Below are 18555 nucleotides of genomic sequence, written 5' to 3' on the forward strand. Positions count from 1 at the left end.
CTATTGATTTGTCATGAAAAGTGCTGCAATTTATTAAGAATTTATTTAAGTTTTTCTTTAAGGTTTTTAAGGTATCTCAAGAGTCTCTCTGTTTGGCATTGAATTTTTACATAGGAATCGGATCGGTTCACTATATCATAAAGCTGACATCGAACGTTGGATAATTAAGTATGACTTTTCTTCAGGAAATCTTAGAATTTTTGATATAGCTTTGCAGAAAGACTCGGTCGTAGTTGTTGAACCAACCCCAGAACTTACAAGCTATACTCTAATTCGAACATACAAAACAAATCGAACCAATATTGGATTAGCTCTCTAGGAACGATCGGGCTTCATAAAAAATCTCAATGATGGATGACCCCTTCTCTTCCAAGAAGAGGAAGGAACTTTATACACGTCCTTATGATAGTACTCAAGTAGAAATAACCAGGATTAAAAATGTGTGTTCGGAAAGGAGAATGGATAAAAAGGTGGTCTATATTCTAGTCTCTAGTCCCCCCTTGCGATCTGATCACATTATAATACACACTTTATGCGCTTCATACACATTTTCAATGGGTACAGCGTATACTTAAAGTTACACTCTTATGATTAAAACTCTTTCCCCCCTCTTGTACTTAAAACCCTATCGTTTCTTATCTATTTTTTTCATTTGTAAAATCAATACCAAAAGTACCTGAAGCATAGCTCTCTTTGAAATCAATCAATCTCTTAATGAAATCAATCAATCTCTCAATACAATTAATAGTAGTTATTGGGTAAATAGCTTTCGTATCCATCATGCCATGGGATCAGGCTATGACATCCCCAGGCTGATGCATGGTACTGATAGGCAAGGTGCTGTTCCTGCGAATAATTGACCATCGGAATTGGGAATTCGCTGCGGCCTTGTATGCGATGCCGCAAGTCATTCTCTGGCAAGCAATTGTACTTCGCTATTTCCAAACGGTGTCGCAAATCATGTTGAGGTAGTTCGTATTGCGATTGCTGGAAGCTCATGGGTACCTGTAATTGATTGTAGGATCCAGTTTCAGCTCCATAATGGTAGCTGTTGTATGTGGTGTGCACGGCAACAGATGAAATATGGGATGGAATTGGATGAGAGCTGCCTGCTCCGACCGCATGGCTGTTGTAAGCCGGCAGCCGTGAAAAACGGCTCGAAATCGTTGAAATTGAAGAAACGGTTTTGGAAAACTCCACATTTTGAAAAACTGCTCTCTCGAGTTCCACATTTGATATAGCTGATTTACCAGGAGCTTCATTCATTTCCTTGGAGTCAGCTAACGCACCTCGAAATCTTTGAGACGAAATGTCTGGAGAACAATCTCGAGTACATTGTTTTTTGCTTAAGACTTTGACTTCGCCTTGTGAAGTCCTTGGTGATAATATTGGCTTTTTACTGCCGCGGCTGCTGCTTCTAGAATATTTTAAGGTGACGCTCCTCAAGGGACTAATTGCGTGTTGCGTTGATCTGGAGGGTGACAGCTCCATTTTGTGCCTGCTGCCTGTTTCCCTTTTCCGACATTCTTCTTTTCTCTCGTACTTTACTGTGCGTGGACTACGTGAGGGCCTGCGGCTCAAGCCACAACTATAGTTTTGCCTTCCAGGTGAAATACTGTTCTCACATAAAGCATTTCGCTCCTTGATTGTGCGACTTGAAGAACGAGAACGCCCACGAGCGTTTCTTCGCTGGCATCGATTATCGCGATTTAAGGATCGTGAACGGGAGCGTGAGCTAGAGCGCCAACGTGATTGCAAGTTAATTTCTCGACGATAGAGTCTATCTCCATTCCTGTCTGTTGAAAGACGCACAGAAATACTTTGATCATGTATCACTTCTATCACGGACTTGGTCTTTGTTTCTGTTTCTGTTTCTTTCTCAGATAATTCATTAATACTAAATTGATTGCTATCACAATAAGTATGTTGTTTTTTTGGTCGTCGCGTAAATATGGCAGAATCATCTGCGAGGCTTTCGCCTATACTCGGGGGCGGCGGAGGTTCTTTTTCGCAGTCATCCAATACGATCTATTTGATCTTTGCACGACCATCATCCATAATACTTTCTCCATCTTTGGAATATTCATTATTCCCAACGTTTGTTTGCTTCGACGTAGCTGCATCTAATCCCCAGCTATCGTCGTCTTCAAAAATGTTATCCAAATCAAGACTATTAAGAGCATCCACCGCATCTGGATTTATAAATTCTTCATCATCTATCATAGGTTCTGCCTTTATGTGTGTCACGTCCGCTGGCTCAGCGTTCTCACTGCTTCCATGGTCAGCTTCAGGCATATTCACAAGATCTTTCTGCTTATCATGGTGCGGTAGCTGATCCGTGTCTAGACGGTTGGGCATGTGTCGATTTGGAAGCATTTTAATAGCCAGGTCAGAGCACATGTAATCAGCAAAAGCGAAGGCCCAGCGCGTAACATACGATTTGGCGCAATGCGCCGTAAGATCGCGCTGCTTGTGGAATTCGCAGCCGATGTCCGATAGAAATTCATGCGGATCCAGATTGAATTGGGCATTTGTGATATGAAACGATGCTGGAGGTGGCAAGATGCCAGCCGCACACGTCGCTTTCTTCAATACATAGAAAAGATATTCTATGGGATGGACCTTGAGCTGGCTAGCCACGCCCCCATTAAGAAACTCAAGGGCATTGTTGACAACTGATATTTGGCTTTCCAAAGTAAACATGGGCGAAAGTTCAGCCTCAGGCCCACACTCCAATCGTACGAACTCGAGCAAATCTGCCAGAATACCTTCCAAGTCGTCATTACCCAAGGCATTAGGGTACTGATGCGTGGCCCTCACGTGCTCCTGGGTTGCATATTGTGATCCATCTGAAAGCAAACACATTTTAGTTAGCCACTGAGCACATGAAGCTGCGCATCTGTACCAGGATTGATCAGGGTATGGTATATATTCCGCATGCCATGCTTCAGAGTGAACTGGACAACGGCCAGTTCCGCTGGCGTACAGGCGTCCTTTGTGAAGTAATTAACCATAATAAAATAATAGCTTTGGCTTTCCAATACTGCTCGCTGGGCACTATACCGCACAATATTCTCTATTTCCATATGCACTTGTCGCTGCTGCTGTGCCGGCTCAGCGTCTCTCTCCAACTGTGCACTGGGAACTGTGCCCGCTTTCAGTTGACGAGCTGCGTCGAGGTATGGCTGGCGTTCCACTGGACTCATTTTCTAGAGCGCACAAGGGGAGAGTAAGGAATGCACTTTCTACTCATGTCATTTCAAATACCTGCCACGCCGGTCCGGCCAGATGGAGGCACTCCTCCCACTGCAGATTGTGAGCTCTCAGTTTGCGCCATTCTTGCACAAACAGGGAAAACGCAGACTGTTTCTTCTGGCGCCCCATTGATGTTGCTCGTCATATCCAACTACCTTTCCCGAGCTGGCTGAACTGGGCAAGGGAACATGTTTCCTTTCAATTGTTTTTTTTTTGTTGTAACTGCAACGTGAATCTCTTCTTGGGAACTTGCAAAACTAAAGCATGCACAACGCGCAGGCACAATAAACTTTATTGAAATGGTATTTGGCAACGCGCATTTATTTATTCATCAAAAAAATACTCTTAATTATTTTTAGTTAAAGCGCTGCATCAAAATGCAAGCGGCGCACACGAAAGCCGGCGGAAAATGGCTTAACAGCTGTGAGCTGTAAGTAACAGAGCCTTTACAGAACAGCTGATGCTTTAACATACCTATCGATTAGCCTCTGTTAACTTAACAGCTGTTGACTGTAAACAACAGAGAGTTAACAGAACAGCTGGAGCTCTAAATAGCTATCGATTATTTTGCTATTAGCTAGCTATCGCCTATAATGTCCCCTTATTTATTTGTTTAGCTTTTGCTGTATACTACAGCTATCAATTATCAATATTGTCACAATTATCATTGTGCAATAGAGATGAGTACAAATTTAAATATTAGCCGATAAATTAATTACACGATACTTGATTGCAGATGATATATTCGTCACCTTCCAGTACTTGTGACTAGTAACTCTTAAAAATGAAGAGCTCATCTCTAACGTGAACGTGGAAGGGACTGGAAAGAAAAACACACGTCAAAAATTCTTAACACTAAGAGCAAAAACAATCATTTAAAGCGTTTTTAAATGCACTTGATCCAAAATTTAAAGGGCTTGCAATAGGAATTGTTAAACAAGCTGCCCACGTTCAGCATCAACTGCCAAACATCATTGCTGGTGACCAAGCGACAAGCAATATAACTTCAGGTGCAGGCATAGGCGGAGCCAGCCACGAAAACAATTTACAATCAATAATAAAAGACAGCAAACAGGCGCAGCGTCATCAATACCATGTCCAACAATGCAGCGGGACCCACAAAACAGGAAATCGAAGCCGTGTTCAGTCGCCTGCGGGCACAGCCTGCCAACAAGGTGAGCTCGGGCAAAGTGTTCCCACTTCCAATTTAAGTTAACGGTACTTTTCATTTTATTTTTATTTTTTCAGTCTTGCTTCGATTGTGCAACAAAAGCGCCCACATGGTCCTCCGTCACGTATGGCATCTTCATATGCATCGACTGTTCCGCCGTGCATCGCAATCTCGGCGTGCATTTGACCTTTGTGCGTAGCACCAATCTGGACACCAACTGGACCTGGCTGCAGCTGCGGCAAATGCAACTGGGCGGCAATGCCAATGCCGCGCAATTCTTTCGCTCTCACAACTGCAGCAGCAGCGACGCCCAGGTCAAATACAATTCCAGGGCGGCTCAGCTGTACCGCGACAAGCTGGCGGCGCAGGCACAGCAGGCGATGAAGGTCTATGGCACCAAGGTGAGCATCTGGCCGCGTTTGCTGCGCTCCTGTTGTTTCTTGTTGGGATTTTGTGCTAGTACGATTTAACCCTGAAACCAACTAACACAAAACATTTGCCGTTCTCGCTTGCGCTTTACTTGTATCTTGTTTCTCCATTCCCACACTCACACGCACACACACGCAAAGCTGCACTTGGACCCGGCGGCGGATAAGAGCGAGGGCAATGATGCCGCCAGGGAGGACCAGGAGGAGGAAGACTTTTTTGCGCAATGCGATAACATTAATGCCAACGCGCATCTGGAGAACAACAACATCAGCCTTGCGGCCAACGATGTAAAGGTGAAGCCAACATAAACACACGCATTTTTTTGCTAGAGTTGAAGTTGAAGTTCTTGTTGATTTGCTACCACCGTTGATGTTGATTTGCTTTACTTATTTGGACTGCCTTTTTTTTCACAGCTGGAGACCAAGCCTGCGGTGGAGGCCAACGCAAGTGTTGGAGTCGGTGCGCCCAGCGTCGATCTTCTCAACTCGATTGTGGCCCCCTCAGCGGTGCCCTCGTCTATAGGTGTCCGCAAGATACAGCCCAAGAAGGGAGCAGTAAGTAAACAGTACAAGGAAATAGAAACAACATAAATCTTAAAACCATTTCTTAGCTGGGCGCACGCAAGGTGGGTGGACTGGGCGCGACGAAGGTAACGACGAACTTTGCGGACATTGAAGCGCGCGCCAACGCGGCAAATGAGAGCAAGACGGCAGCAGCTGCTGCAGGACCTGTTGAGAAGTCACAGACCGCAGAGGAGGAGATGGAAACTGTGGCGAGCATGCGTTTGGCATACCAAGATCTGTCGCTGCAGAAGACGCGCGAGGAGGCCAAGCTAAAGAGCATCGATCCCGCCAAGGCCAAGCAAATGGAACGGCTGGGCATGGGCTTTAACTTGCGCGGCTCTGACGTGGCGCACTCCGCCTTAAGCGACATGGAGACCATACAGCAATCCGCTGCACCTAAGGCCAGTGCACAGAGCAAACTAGCTGCGCTGGAGAACGAAAACTTTTTCAATGATCACTCGTTGAACTTGTACAGCGGCGGTGGCGATAAGAAGGAGACCTCGAGCAGCACCAGCAAGTTGGACAAATTCGAATTGGATGCACTGGGATATGAGACAATTGAGCCCATTGGCGGCACGCACAGCAACATCACGTCCATGTTCGCTGCCGGCAGTGATTACGATAAGCCCAATGCGCGGAGCAGCGGAACAGCAGCGGCCAACAAGAGCAAAAGCAAAAGCACCATCAACAGCAATGATCCTGTCGTGGCGCAGCAAAAGTTCGGTAACTCCAAGGGTTTTGGCTCTGATCAGTACTTTGCGAGCGAACAATCTTCGGCGGATGTTAGCGCCAATCTGAATCGGTTCCAGGGCTCGCGCGCCATATCTTCATCAGACTACTTCGGGGACGGTGCCCCAGGAGGTGGCATGAGCAATCGCGGTACTAAATGCACTTATAAGACATCAAATTAATTGTAAATAGCATTGAATATGACTACAATTGTTCGGTTACAGGCAGCGGCGGCTACACGACTGGGGTTAACTTTAATGCGCCCGATTTGGATGATGTCAAGGAAAGTGTGCGCCAGGGCGTGCACAAGGTGGCCGGCCGGCTGAGCAATCTGGCCAACGATGTCATGTCCTCGCTGCAGGATAAATATGGTTACTGATAGCGGCAACATCAGCACTAAAAGCAACCGAAGTTAACCATTAAATGATTTTTATATAATATATGTCACTCCAATTTAGAATATGTCCAAAAAGTTATAAACAATTCCAAGCCGACAGCTGTGTAGCATTGAATTTGAGAATCGATTTCAAAAGATTCTTGTATAAACAACACCATATAAACTTAAACGTAGTGTCTTCAGCAACATTATACACAAATACATTGTACAACTTGTGCATTATATGCAGATGAAAGATATGCAAAGTTATTTGAACGAATGATGATATCGCAATTGTGGAACAACCATTAGCTCTTAAGTCGAATCGATAGCTGCTGTTTTTCTATGGCATTTTGTTTTCATTTTTTATATATTATTATTATTATTATTGTATCTGCATAAGGCATTTCTAAGTTTTAATACTTTGTTAATCTTGAAATTTGGTTCCGATTGAAGTTAAAACTGCGGGTATTATTTTTATAAAAGAAAACAAAAGTAATAATATATAATAAAAATTCAAAATACGTTGCGTAAGGCAAATACGGCTTTCCAATCAATCACTAAAGAAAAACGTGAGTGTAATTTTTTTTTTTTTGTTTAAAACAGAAAGAACTTTTATTAAAATGCGCTCGGAAACGTTTACAATTTGGCTAATAATTACAAAAATCTTTGATTACAGACTCGGCGCAGACTCGAAATGAAAATATCGTTGCACCTGGCGATGCATTAGCAAGAATTGGTGGTGGACATTCAAGTGGCGTCGCAATGGGAATGAGCATCAGTCATGGATCAGATGGTCAGCTGTTTAATGGCGACGCTTGCTGGGACTGGGACGGACGCGAGCGCGTGCGGCTTCCGGCGAGCCGTAGGCAATGGCGTGCGATGTGGCAGAGCCGCCCTCACCGGTGCTGAAAGAGTTGGCAATGGCGATGGCGCCGCCGCTGGTGCCACCAAAGTCAATGGGGAAGAATGTGCCAGCGGGCAGAGGAGCGGGCTTCTTTACGGGCTTGCCAGCAGCGCCAACGGGCTTCTTGACAGCAGGACGGCGAGCGTTGGGCACGCGAGCGGGACGCTTGGCCACAGGCTTGATGGGCTCGGACAACTCCTCATCATCCTCTTCGACATCATCGGCAACAGCATTCTCGGCCTCTTCATCCTCAAAAGCAGCCACCTGGGCCTCAGCATCTTCGGCAGACTGGTCCAGCTCGACGATGACCTTCCTCTTGGCGGGCAGATAACGGTTGGCGGGTACAACGGCGGCAACGGGCGCTATGGGAGCCGGTGCGGGCAGCTCATCATCCTCAACGGCTGGCACTGGTGCTGGCTCCTCGGCGGCAAAGTTGAAGTCGCGAGGCACCTTGGCGGCATCATCGCTTTCGGACACAGCCGATTGAGTGTCGGCATCGGCGCTGTTGCTGCTATCGACGGCAATCTGCACCACAGGTGCCTCATCGGGATAGGCTTCGGCCACAGAGCTGGCACCATGAGCGCCGGCAGCGCTCAGGGCATCATCAGCCTGGGCGGTCTCTGCGCTGATGTCATCCACACTGACTGCCACATCGGACTCTGCGTGATCGCAATCTTTGTTAGATAAGCAGGAGAATTGCGGGTAAGTTGGGCTTGTTAGTGGTTAACAGTTGCTGGTCGGGCCACTCTCATGCTTACCCTTAAGATATGTGCCAGTGGCAACGGTTTCTCCGGCCACAAGTGCGCTGGCCGCCTGAGTGGAGCGTGCATGAGTGCGTCCTGGCTGCACGTACTGCATGTACATTATTCTCTGCTGGGGGGCGGAACCGTACCATTCGGCGGCGACGGGTTGTTGATAATATGCCATTCCTGGAACAAGGTATTGCCGATCTTCAGTGCGTGCAGTTGAAAGGCATGCGGATGGGTATGGATTATGGAGATGTTATGGAACAAAAATATGCATGAGAATTATGTATTGTGGAAATGGCAATGCACATTATGTATTTGTCATGAAATTTGTAATTTTTCCTACCCCATAAGGTATATAAAATCTATATTAGGCTTGATATAGCCATGTCCATCTCTGTCTGTTTCAATGCGAACTAGTTTCAACTGAAACTTTGCATAGGTCCGTCTTTCTATTGCAGGCAATACATGTATCGTTACTGGTCGGAACGGGCTACTATATCATAAAGCTACCGTAGGTACCATCGATCGAAAAGTAGACTCTTGTATAAAAAACTTTTTGTTTATCAATATATCTTGTGCAAACTCGGCATTTGTAAGATGCACTATGCTCTCTACATATATGCAAAATCTTATCAATATCGGACTACTATATAATATAGCTACCATATGAATCATCGATCAGACAGTAGGTTCATGTATGGAAAACTTTTTTGTTTATTAAGATAATTTACAGATACTCAGCATTTATTAGTTTTACTATGCTCCCTACATATATATAAAATCTTATCAAAATCGGACAACTATATCATATAGCTGCCATAGGAACGATAGGTCGAAAAGTTGGTTCTGATATGAAAACCTTTTTTATGTTAAGACAACTTGACCCAACTCGCTGCTTATTAGTTTTATGTTGATCCTTACATATATATATATGCAAAGTTTTATCAACTTCGGACCACTATATAATATATAGCTGCTATAGGAAAGATCGGTGGAATAATAGGATCTTGTATAGCAAAATATTGTGAGTTCTATATGAAATGTTGAAATATGAAAGGAAAGTGGCGATTAATTAACTTAAGAAAGCTTATAACTAAAGAGCTTTATTAGCATTATTATTGTAGTAAAGTACTTAAAAATGGGACTAAAACCTTAGAGAAGTTTTAAGGTACTTAAAGATTTTGATTGGGCATAGAATAAAACAGAATAGAAGTGTAATTGTATTTTGTTGCATAGTGTTGTCCTTTTGAACAAGTTCACTTGGTTAACTCACTTTTCCTGGCTGGCAAGGCATCGCCGCTGGCCACAAAACCGACGATCACCAGCAAAGCAAACGCAGCACTGAACTTCATGTTGAGACTGTTTTTTTTTTTTTTGGTTATTTATCTTATCTGTCCTGCGATATGGCAATTTGTGTTATAAATGTTTTATATGTTATTTGTTACGCGCACTGGATCACAGCAGGAGCTAAACTTGACACTTAAGTTTCCACCAAAGAAGTGATGACTGCCCAACGCAACGCGTTAGATTTATATACGAAATCAGATTGGCAAAAAAAAGAAAAAAAAACAACTACAAAATGAGCATAATGAGCTGTGGCTAAAACTCGGATATACCCAAACTGTAGTCTCTCAGCGCCCCCTATTTAGTATGCGACAGGCGTTCACCCCGGGATCGAGTCGACTCGAGTCCGAACGTGCGAACCGCCCGTTGCCCGGTGGATAAGCGGCTGCGGCGCGGATCATTGGCTGAATTTGGATTATTGAAATTGTATATAGGCTGGGTGTAGATGATTGGAGCACGGTTCCATTATATTCACAATGTTGCACGTTTCAGCTGTCAGTTATGGATCTTCTTATGGGCAATGCGATCAGGCAAATATGATAAATTCTTTGAAAGGAATTTTCGTTTTTGCATTTTATTATTTGTTGTCTATTAATATCACAAATATCACGTAACCATAAAATTGCCAATTCGAATTTAAGGTCATTTCGTAGACCCTTGGACACTGTACTAGCCCAAAAATCGAGGTTTATGGGTGCGTGTGCGTTTTATCGCCATTGATAAAAGCTCACCGCTTAGAGAATTCAAATAAAGCCCAAAGACATGCAGTGCATTAATTAGCTGGCTGGACTGGGTCCACAACGGAACAGGAAGCCTGCATGCTAAGAACTCTGTGATTCATCCTGATACATAAGTAAATATGTAACTGCTCCATTGCCAACATCTAGCCGCTGAATCATTCGTTCAGCTACGTCTTTCCTGGGCGCCAGCTGTTTCCTTTTAAAACTCAATTATTGCAGCCCGCCCACTTCAATATCTCGACGTGCATTCAATCATTAATCGAGCAGTCTCTTAACGGCTGTTGCCTTCTCCTGAAGGCACCTTTCAGCAGTTTTTCTTTTTTTTCTCAATATACAGATGCATTAATCATACGCAATGCCGTCATTTACCTCGTACGAAGCTGGCTAATCTAGCTATAAGTGGGTCTTTCCTCTTCTCTCCACAACTATTCACGAGGGTCGCCTCTAATGTTGTTCGACTTGTCAGCAAATGCAGTTGATTTCGGTTCGGATCGCATCACTATATCATATTGCTGCCATAGAAACAATCGGTCGAAAAGTTTTTGCAAGATCTCTTGATTAAACTCATTGGCTGAAAGGTTCCTGATTTTCCAAATTCCATCTATATAATTCCGACTATATATCGGAAAATATAAATATAAATATATATATATAAATTCGCAATTTGGGGCTTAAGCCGGTTTGGTTTAGGGCTTCTAGCCTTGCTCGTCAAGGCGTCGTTTAACTTACTTAAAATGTTGGCAATGTTGTGCTAAAATTGATATGGAAGGTCGTCACGTGACACAGCGCAAAGGTATTGGGACATCCTTGAGTGGGAGCAATGCATATTTGACATTATATGAATATGTGATTGCCAGGAAGTTCTCTGCGCTTTTCTTTTTCGAACTGAGCTCCATTTCAAATGTAGACACACAAGACATAAGTCAACCCTCGTTGCAGCAAATCTTTAACTCACTAAAATGCCTTTGGATAAGCTCTCTATTGCCGTCGTATCGAATATCGTTTTGACAAAGTTGAGAAAGGAGAGACAACGAGTCACTTCTGATGTCATAATCAAAATTGTCGGGAAATTTGGCAGCTTATTTTGCATGCGTGTAATGATTTTTTTTTGATTTTGTCAAATGTTCATAAATTAAAAACCGTTTATCAATTGAATATTATAGAATCGAGTAGAATTCTAGGCATGCGGCAAATAAACATAATTCGAAATTAGAAAGCTTCAATGACATGAATTACCAATTGATTCGGCAACTTTGGAAGCTTGGCCCATAATAATTGTTAGCCTTTTGTGTTTACAATCTTGTGATTGGGGCGCTATTGCGAAGGCTTAAGGTATTTTGGCCATTTTCATATTTTGGTTAGCTTCTCAAAATGGGCCAACAAGGCATCTGCACCACTTTATGATTTAACCAAAGCACACGCCTAATTGCCGGGTTTTTATGCAAATTGTTAAACAGTTTTCGAACAAAACAAAAAAAAAAAAAAAAAAAGAGCTTGTGCCCGGCATGGTAATGGCCATAGTTAAGAGGGTTCTACGCAATAGTTTGGCCAAAAAAGAAAACAGTCAACAACCAAAAAAAAAAAAAACAAAAAAAAAAAGTATAAATTTAATATCCTGTTGAACACCTGTTTATTTGTTGCCGCCATTGGCCATTTATGCTAATTTCCCAGCTACCGCTGAGGCAGTTGGCAATTTACGTTTCATTTAATTCCCGAATTTAGAACACCCAAGACCATTAAAATAAAATATCCCGTGCACTAGATAGCCAGCCCGAGCCACATATAACAACATGTTTTCTGCTCCCCCAAAAGCACATACATATACATATATCTACATTCATATATATATATATATATATATATATATATTTATGTATTCCAAATAATACAAAAAAAAGGCAACTTAATGTACGACATTATTGGCGTTACGCGGATCGAATTTTAATGATATTTACGCGGTGCTTAAAAAGCAATTTGCCGAACAGTTGGCTCGAAACTGGATATTTAGATGCCAAAAATCGAGCACCTTTTTTGTGCTTGGGCATTGCAGTCCAATTTGGCTGACATTTGGCTCAAAGTTGGCTCGTTGTCTTGATATACAGGTGATATGCAGGTAGCATACTTCTCTGTCAGCATTGGGCCCAAGCCTTGAAAGTTTGGCGGCTTAAATCTTGACTAAACCAGCCTTTTGGCTGGCACGTGAGCATTAAGACGGGGTCTTGGTGAATTCCACCTTTGAGAGGGCGTCAAAACTCGGATTTCCATAAAAGAAAACATCCAGAAAAAGGCAGCCTCAAGGGTGCAAGCGCCTGCGTGGTTAAGGTGCGGCAGGTCGCTGGTTCAAATTTACTCATAAAAAAGTAGCTATACGAGATTTAAAATTATATTAAAAAATAGAATAAAAAAAATTCTGGTTTTGGCGACCTTTCAATTTTTCAATCGAGCCAGCTAAATCAAGATTAAAAAATTAAATAAATAACAATTTTTTGTATAATTATGATGATAATGATAATGATAATGATAATTATAATAATAATATTAATAATAATAATAATAATAATAATAATAAAAATAATAATAAAAATAATAATAATAATAATAATAATTATAATAATAATAACAATAATATTAAAAATAATATTAATTTTTATTGATATTATTATTGATAATAATATTATTATTAATATACAAAAATGTTCCTTTTCACTTGCATTTACAAGATTATTAATTTGATTCGTGCGATGCCGGGTAATTTTAACAACTTTACCACAATTTCTTTTATGCTACACATTTTATATTATTTTAATTTACAATTAACACGCACATGCTGTACAAATTGCATTAAATATACATACATATATATATATATAATTAAGTTTTGCACGTTAGGTTACTATAAAAAAATATATTTCAATTTATTATTTTCACTTAACGGCTACTTTTGTTGAGTACATTCAGATTTGCTTCCCGAATATGAACTGATTTATCTAACTGTTGCGGTCGCTTAGCAAACTTCGCTTTGAGAGAGTTTGAGTCAAAATTGAGTGAAGTTTGAGCTGCGTCAGCAATTATGCGTGGGATAGTACTCTGATGGGAACATTGACAGTGGCGTGATATTTAGGGTGAATTGTTTATGTCTACCAAAGGGGGACAGTTTGATCTTGACCAATGTCGATGTTATCACCAGGCTCTTTGTTTACAATATTAGAAATGTTTATAATTGTGCTTATGCTTATGTGCTAAGTTATGTTAAAGGGTGGGTGCGACTATGGATATGTCACTCCCCCAACCATTAGAAAAGTGCCTGTCCTCAGGTGTTTAAGTTTGGATATAGTGTAACATTTTCTTCTTTTACAATTGGTATATCTCCTATTATTGTAGGTGTTTCTTCTACTTTGGGTTTTTTATATTTTATAATTAATTTCTTAGGTATGCTTTTGAACTTATATGTCAAATACAGTGTTAAACTTATTAATATGATTACAAATATGGTTATTGTAATTATCTGGAATACATTGTTAAATTTTGTATGTGCATTTATAATTTGTTTCGTTTGTACAAACGAAAGTGGTTCTAATTTTATAACATCATTGCTTACGTAAATGCTTTGAGTATAATCTAACATATTGTTTGAAATTGAAATTTCATTAATTTGCAATGAACAATTAAAGATTTTTATTATATTGTTTCCTTCTATTGTTATTTCGTTATTTATACAATTATGGTTTAATATAGTTTTTGGTAAATTCCAAGTTAAAATTATATTTGGTTCTATGTAGTTGATTTGAAAATTTTGCAAAATTTTAGTATAACTACATTCTGATGTTATTTGGTTTAAAATTCCTGTTAAACATTCATTATTAATTAATTTTTTTGTTTCTCTGCTATAAACTTTTTTATCTTGGGTAAAATATTTTTCATGAGCTATTTCTGTCAAAATATTATTATTTTCATCCGGGTATGGAATTATTTCGAATACCGGGCTTTTTATTATTTCTCGAGGAATATGGGATATTATCAGTATTTCGTTTGTATCTGATTTAAACCAAGTGGAAGTTTTTGTATTCAACAATTTCTCAGAATTAACATGCAACAAATAGTCATGTTTTAGTAATTTTGGGTTAAAAATTCCTAATCTTGTGAGCTGCATTCCCATCTCAATGTCTTCTATATATTCTGTAAAGTGTTGTAAGTTAAATATAAGGATATCTAATTTCTTTCCTTTTTGTTTCTCTTGATCTAGTTCGTTCATGATTTCTATTCCTTTGTTTATAGCTTCTATTATATAATTTAATTCGTTAACCTGGACGCTGTTTTCTGCTAAGTTGCTTATTTTTTGTTCAATTTCTGCTTTGTCTTCTTGATCTAATGTTCCAAATAAGTATTTATATGCTGTTCCTACTATGTTAACTAAACCTCTTTTGCTGCGTTTGGCTATTTTTAAGCCGTTTATTTCTCTGTTTAATTTTTCTACTAGGTATTCGATTTGTATAAGGTTATTGAATTCTTTACTTTGTTCAATTAAATTGTTAAAAGTTTCTTCGGTTTTTGTTATATTAACCGTTAAACAGTGGAATTCGTAATCTGTCGGAATGTCTATGGTTCCTGTTTTAAATATGAGATATCCGTTATGGGCTTTGATAGGATTAATTTCAATACTCTGTGCATTTATATAGTTTACAGTTATTGATAGTAATATTATAATAATTAATTTAAGCTGGTGCTTGTATGTTTTGATCGCTGTCTGTTGTTGACCTGTAATTGTTATATTTGCTTTGATTAGTCTTCTTTTTCTTTTTGAATTTGGTTTTGTAATGTGTTATTTTCCTGCCTCTGTTAGTTTCCTCAAAATGTTTGTCGTCGATTTGTCTTAGTTCTCCTGTTTTCTTGAACGGGGTTGTCGTCTTTGATTTAACTAACGGTGAGTGTTTGTATCTAGTGTCAATTTCATAATTTGTTCGTTTTTTGTTGAGATTATTTATTAGTTTTTCTTTATTAGCTTGAGTGTCATACTCTGGTGTACCTGCATATATGAATATGTCCGCTGGTGTTCTGTTAGTCGTTTTGTGCTTTGTTTTATGATTGTACGTGTAGAGTATAGTTTCAAATTTTGTAAGTTTATTTTCGACGTCTGAGTCGCTGTTAATGATTCTTAGTTTTTCGTTAACTGTCTTATGAAATCGTTCTACGTCGGATATACCATTTTTACTAGTGGTTATATTAATATTTACTGCTTCTGATTTTAGCCATAATTGTAAAGCTGTGCACATAAAAGCTGAGTCTTTGTCTGCCTTTATTTCGATGGGTTTACCCATTTGGTTGAACACTTGTAATATAGCTCGTTTGGTTTCTAGCCAGTCTCTACTTTTTATTTCTATTAATGATGCAAATTTTGAATAGATATCAATGCAAGATAAAAATTGTTTATCTCCTACTATGTAAAAATCCATTACATATTTTTCTCGGATATTAGCGATTTCCGGAGTTATTTCGAAAGTTAATTTTGTATCTCTGTGTTCTGTTTTTGCGATGTTGCAAATCTCACATTCATTTATTAGATTTTGAATTAAATTTTGATAATCTGGGAAATAGTGGGTTGCTTTGAACCAATTAATAGTTTTTTCAATTCCTGGATGTAATAATTCTTTGTGCTTTTTTAATATTAATTCTTTGAATTCTGCGTATGTTTGAAGGTCTATTAATTTTGTACTAGTTTTCATTGCCTTTGTTGAATTATTTGGACTTATTATTTCTAAGTAGGCTTCTTGAAAAATTGGAAAATCTGCTTCGTTGTGGAAGTATAGCACACTTTTCTTTGTGCATAAGTATTCTGTTATTAATTCTTTGGCATGCGTATTAGTCATGTCTTTGTACGTAATTTTTATGTTGGTTTTGTGAAAGTAATTCGTAACTTTTGTTTCGTTCTCGGTTCCTTTTTCAAATTCTATTTGTCGATTATAATAATTAAGTGGTCTTTCTGTGATTTGTAAATGGTTACTGTTGTCTTCTTGAGCACTATGTATTGTTGCTCTTGTGCTAATTGTATCTTCGCCTAAGAAGTTTTCGTTTAATTGAATTCTGGACAGAGCATCTGCCACATAATTTTCTTTTCCTGGGACGTATTTAATTTGGAAATCAAACTCATTTAGCTTGATCTTCCACCTTTGTAATTTCATGTTAGGTTCTTTCATATTATTTAACCAGACGAGTGGTCTGTGATCACTAAGGATTTGAAATTGTCGACCAAAGAGATAGGACCTAAAGTATTTAGTGGCCCAAACGATTGCTAATAATTCTTTTTCAATCGTTGAATAATTTAACTCATGCTCGTTGAGAGTTCTACTTGCATAGCATATAGGCTTATGCTCTTGCGAAAGGACGGCCCCTATTGCCATATTACTCGCGTCTGTAGTTAATGAAAATGGTTTTTCGAAGTTAGGGTATATTAAAATTGGGTCGGATGTTATGAGTACTTTTAGCTTTTCAAACGCTAGCTCGTAGTCTCTGTCTTTTATATTGATTTTTGCTCCCTTTTTTAATTTAAGTGTTAATGGTTTTACTATATTAGCGAAATTTGGTATAAATTTCCTATAGAAACCACATAATCCTAGAAATGATTTAATTTCTTTTGGGGTTTTTGGAATTGGGAATTTGACAATTGCTTGTATCTTGTTGGGATTTGGTTTTATACCCTCAGTTGTGATGATGTGACCGAGAAATTCAGTTTCTTTTCTCATAAACTCGCATTTATCCAACTGTAGTTTTAAGTTAGCTTCTCTAAGCTTCTTAAATACCTTTTGTAGCGACAAAATGTGTTCCTCCAATGAAGTGGAAAAAATAATAATGTCGTCTAAGTAGACCAGACAATCTTTAAAAATTAAATCTTCTAAGAGATTGTTCATACAACGTTGGAACGTTGCAGGTGCATTCTTAAGACCAAATGGCATGCGAGTGTACTCGTAATGGCCATGTTTAGTCGAAAATGCGGTCTTGGGTATTGAACCAGGATCCATTTGGATTTGGTGGAAGCCTTTGGCTAGATCAATGGTTGTGAAATATTGACATTTTCCAAGTTTGTCTAATATTTCATCCATGATCGGGATAGGGTATTTATCATTAATAGTTAGTTCATTGAGATTGCGGTAATCTATGACTAACCGGAACTTTTGCTTTCCAGATGCATCGTTTTTCTTTGGAACGATTATTACTGGTGAGCAGTAAGGGGATTTGGATTTACGTATGATATTTTGTTTTATCATATCGCTTATTTGTTTATTTACTTCCTCATCGTATATTTGAGGATATTTGTATGGACGCTTGTAAATTGGGTCCTCATGTTTTGTTAGAATTTTGTGTTTAATTGTACTAGTGAAAGTCAAATTGTCACCTTCATGGTACTGGATATCACGAAATTCATGTAAAACTTTTTTTATTTTTTCTTTTTCTTCTGAGTTTAGGTGCTCTAGCCTAAACTCGTTGTTTTCTATTAATTCATTATTTATAGCGAAGTTAAATGGTCTGTCCTCTGTTGAGGGTGGATCAAGGCACTCTTGTGCGGTCATGTCCTCTTCGACCTCTTCGTCGTTATATCTAAAACAAAAGTTAAATTCTCCTAAGGTTACGGATCCTTGTGCATAGTCTATTTTTGCTTGACATGCCTCAAGGTATTCTCTCCCAATCAGAACATCATAATGCTCTGAGAAGTCGTGAATATAGAATTTTTGTTTGCTCGGACAAATTTTGCTTGCTCCTAATCGTATACTTTGTTTTAATTCAATAACACCATTTATGGTGTGAACCTTTAATGTTTCGTTGTAAACTGGAAAATTTAAGCGGTTAGTTTTCATTAGATTAATGGTTGAACCTGTGTCGATGACACATTTTAGAACTTCGTCATTCATAATCAATTTTATGAATGGATTTCTTCTGTTTGTTCCGAGGCTTGCTGATGAAAATTTTCGGATGTATCCATTTTCATCTGCCCACTGTTACTATCTCTTTGACGTTTAGTCGGAGGGTTTGGTGCATTCAAGCGTGAATGGGACTGATTTTGGTAGTTTAAGGGATTTTGGTATCTACCTTGACTTAATTTCTGTTGGAACTCGTGGTGAGCTTTCTGATTGTCTTCGGACTTATTGTGCTGTTTATTTTGTGCGTGATAACTCTGATTTGTGTTGGAATAACCACTTGAAATGGTGGTTGGGTTAGCATTTTGCTGATAATTTCCCATGTTCCTACGATTGTTATTTGGATTTCCCTGAACATTATTATTTTTAGGTTTTTCAGTAAAGC

General features: G+C 39.3%; 3 protein-coding genes across 7 annotated transcripts; 1 reads left to right on the forward strand and 2 right to left on the reverse strand.

The window, feature by feature from the left end:
- Window positions 1–348: 348 nt before the first annotated feature.
- On the reverse strand, window positions 349–3659 carry LOC6622330 (protein maelstrom 1). The gene is made up of 3 exons (XM_002047884.4): window positions 3268–3659; window positions 2906–3209; window positions 349–2849 (listed from the first exon to the last, which is right to left on the reverse strand). Exons 1-3 carry the CDS (start codon window positions 3382–3384, stop codon window positions 2029–2031), a joined length of 1242 nt encoding a protein of 413 aa, XP_002047920.1. The 5' UTR covers window positions 3385–3659; the 3' UTR covers window positions 349–2028.
- Window positions 3660–4045: 386 nt separating this feature from the next.
- On the forward strand, window positions 4046–7290 carry ArfGAP3 (ADP-ribosylation factor GTPase activating protein 3). Of its 2 annotated transcripts, XM_002047885.4 has the most exons (6): window positions 4047–4430; window positions 4504–4827; window positions 4996–5148; window positions 5269–5409; window positions 5466–6297; window positions 6372–7290. In XM_002047885.4, exons 1-6 carry the CDS (start codon window positions 4350–4352, stop codon window positions 6524–6526), a joined length of 1686 nt encoding a protein of 561 aa, XP_002047921.1. In that variant the 5' UTR covers window positions 4047–4349; the 3' UTR covers window positions 6527–7290. The 2 variants fall into 2 exon arrangements, with proteins under 2 accessions (XP_015031419.1, XP_002047921.1); XM_015175933.3 differs by lacking the exon at window positions 4996–5148 and having other exon boundaries at window positions 4046–4430.
- On the reverse strand, window positions 7108–9681 carry LOC6622341 (skin secretory protein xP2). Of its 4 annotated transcripts, none has more exons than XM_070207934.1 (3): window positions 9453–9681; window positions 8189–8380; window positions 7108–8089 (listed from the first exon to the last, which is right to left on the reverse strand). In XM_070207934.1, the coding sequence occupies exons 1-3, from the start codon at window positions 9529–9531 to the stop codon at window positions 7329–7331; spliced, it is 1032 nt and encodes a 343-aa protein (XP_070064035.1). In that variant the 5' UTR covers window positions 9532–9681; the 3' UTR covers window positions 7108–7328. The 4 variants fall into 4 exon arrangements, with proteins under 4 accessions (XP_070064035.1, XP_032290491.1, XP_002047922.1 ...); XM_032434600.2 differs by having other exon boundaries at window positions 8189–8359; window positions 9453–9680; XM_002047886.4 differs by having other exon boundaries at window positions 7108–8104; window positions 8189–8359; window positions 9453–9680.
- Window positions 9682–18555: the final 8874 nt, after the last annotated feature.

This window comes from Drosophila virilis, chromosome 3, assembly GCF_030788295.1.
Source record: "Drosophila virilis strain 15010-1051.87 chromosome 3, Dvir_AGI_RSII-ME, whole genome shotgun sequence".
NCBI lineage: Eukaryota > Metazoa > Arthropoda > Insecta > Diptera > Drosophilidae > Drosophila > Drosophila virilis.

What these genes read in the sequence shown, in the direction of transcription:
- ArfGAP3 (XM_002047885.4), top strand. Translation starts at nt 4,350, where the DNA reads ATGTCCAACAATGCAGCGGGACCCACAAAACAGGAAATCGAAGCCGTG. An exon ending in TTGCGGCCAACGATGTAAAG is followed by an intron (nt 5,149 to 5,268) that starts GTGAAGCCAACA and finishes TTTTTTTCACAG; the next exon opens with CTGGAGACCAAGCCTGCGGT. An exon ending in TACAGCCCAAGAAGGGAGCA is followed by an intron (nt 5,410 to 5,465) that starts GTAAGTAAACAG and finishes ACCATTTCTTAG; the next exon opens with CTGGGCGCACGCAAGGTGGG.
- LOC6622341 (XM_070207933.1), bottom strand. Translation starts at nt 9,531, where the DNA reads ATGAAGTTCAGTGCTGCGTTTGCTTTGCTGGTGATCGTCGGTTTTGTG. An exon ending in TGCCTTGCCAGCCAGGAAAA is followed by an intron (nt 8,381 to 9,452) that starts GTGAGTTAACCA and finishes CACGCACTGAAG; the next exon opens with ATCGGCAATACCTTGTTCCA. An exon ending in CACTGGCACATATCTTAAGG is followed by an intron (nt 8,105 to 8,188) that starts GTAAGCATGAGA and finishes TATCTAACAAAG; the next exon opens with ATTGCGATCACGCAGAGTCC.
- LOC6622330 (XM_002047884.4), bottom strand. Translation starts at nt 3,384, where the DNA reads ATGGGGCGCCAGAAGAAACAGTCTGCGTTTTCCCTGTTTGTGCAAGAA. An exon ending in TGGCCGGACCGGCGTGGCAG is followed by an intron (nt 3,210 to 3,267) that starts GTATTTGAAATG and finishes TGTGCGCTCTAG; the next exon opens with AAAATGAGTCCAGTGGAACG. An exon ending in CCATACCCTGATCAATCCTG is followed by an intron (nt 2,850 to 2,905) that starts GTACAGATGCGC and finishes GTTTGCTTTCAG; the next exon opens with ATGGATCACAATATGCAACC.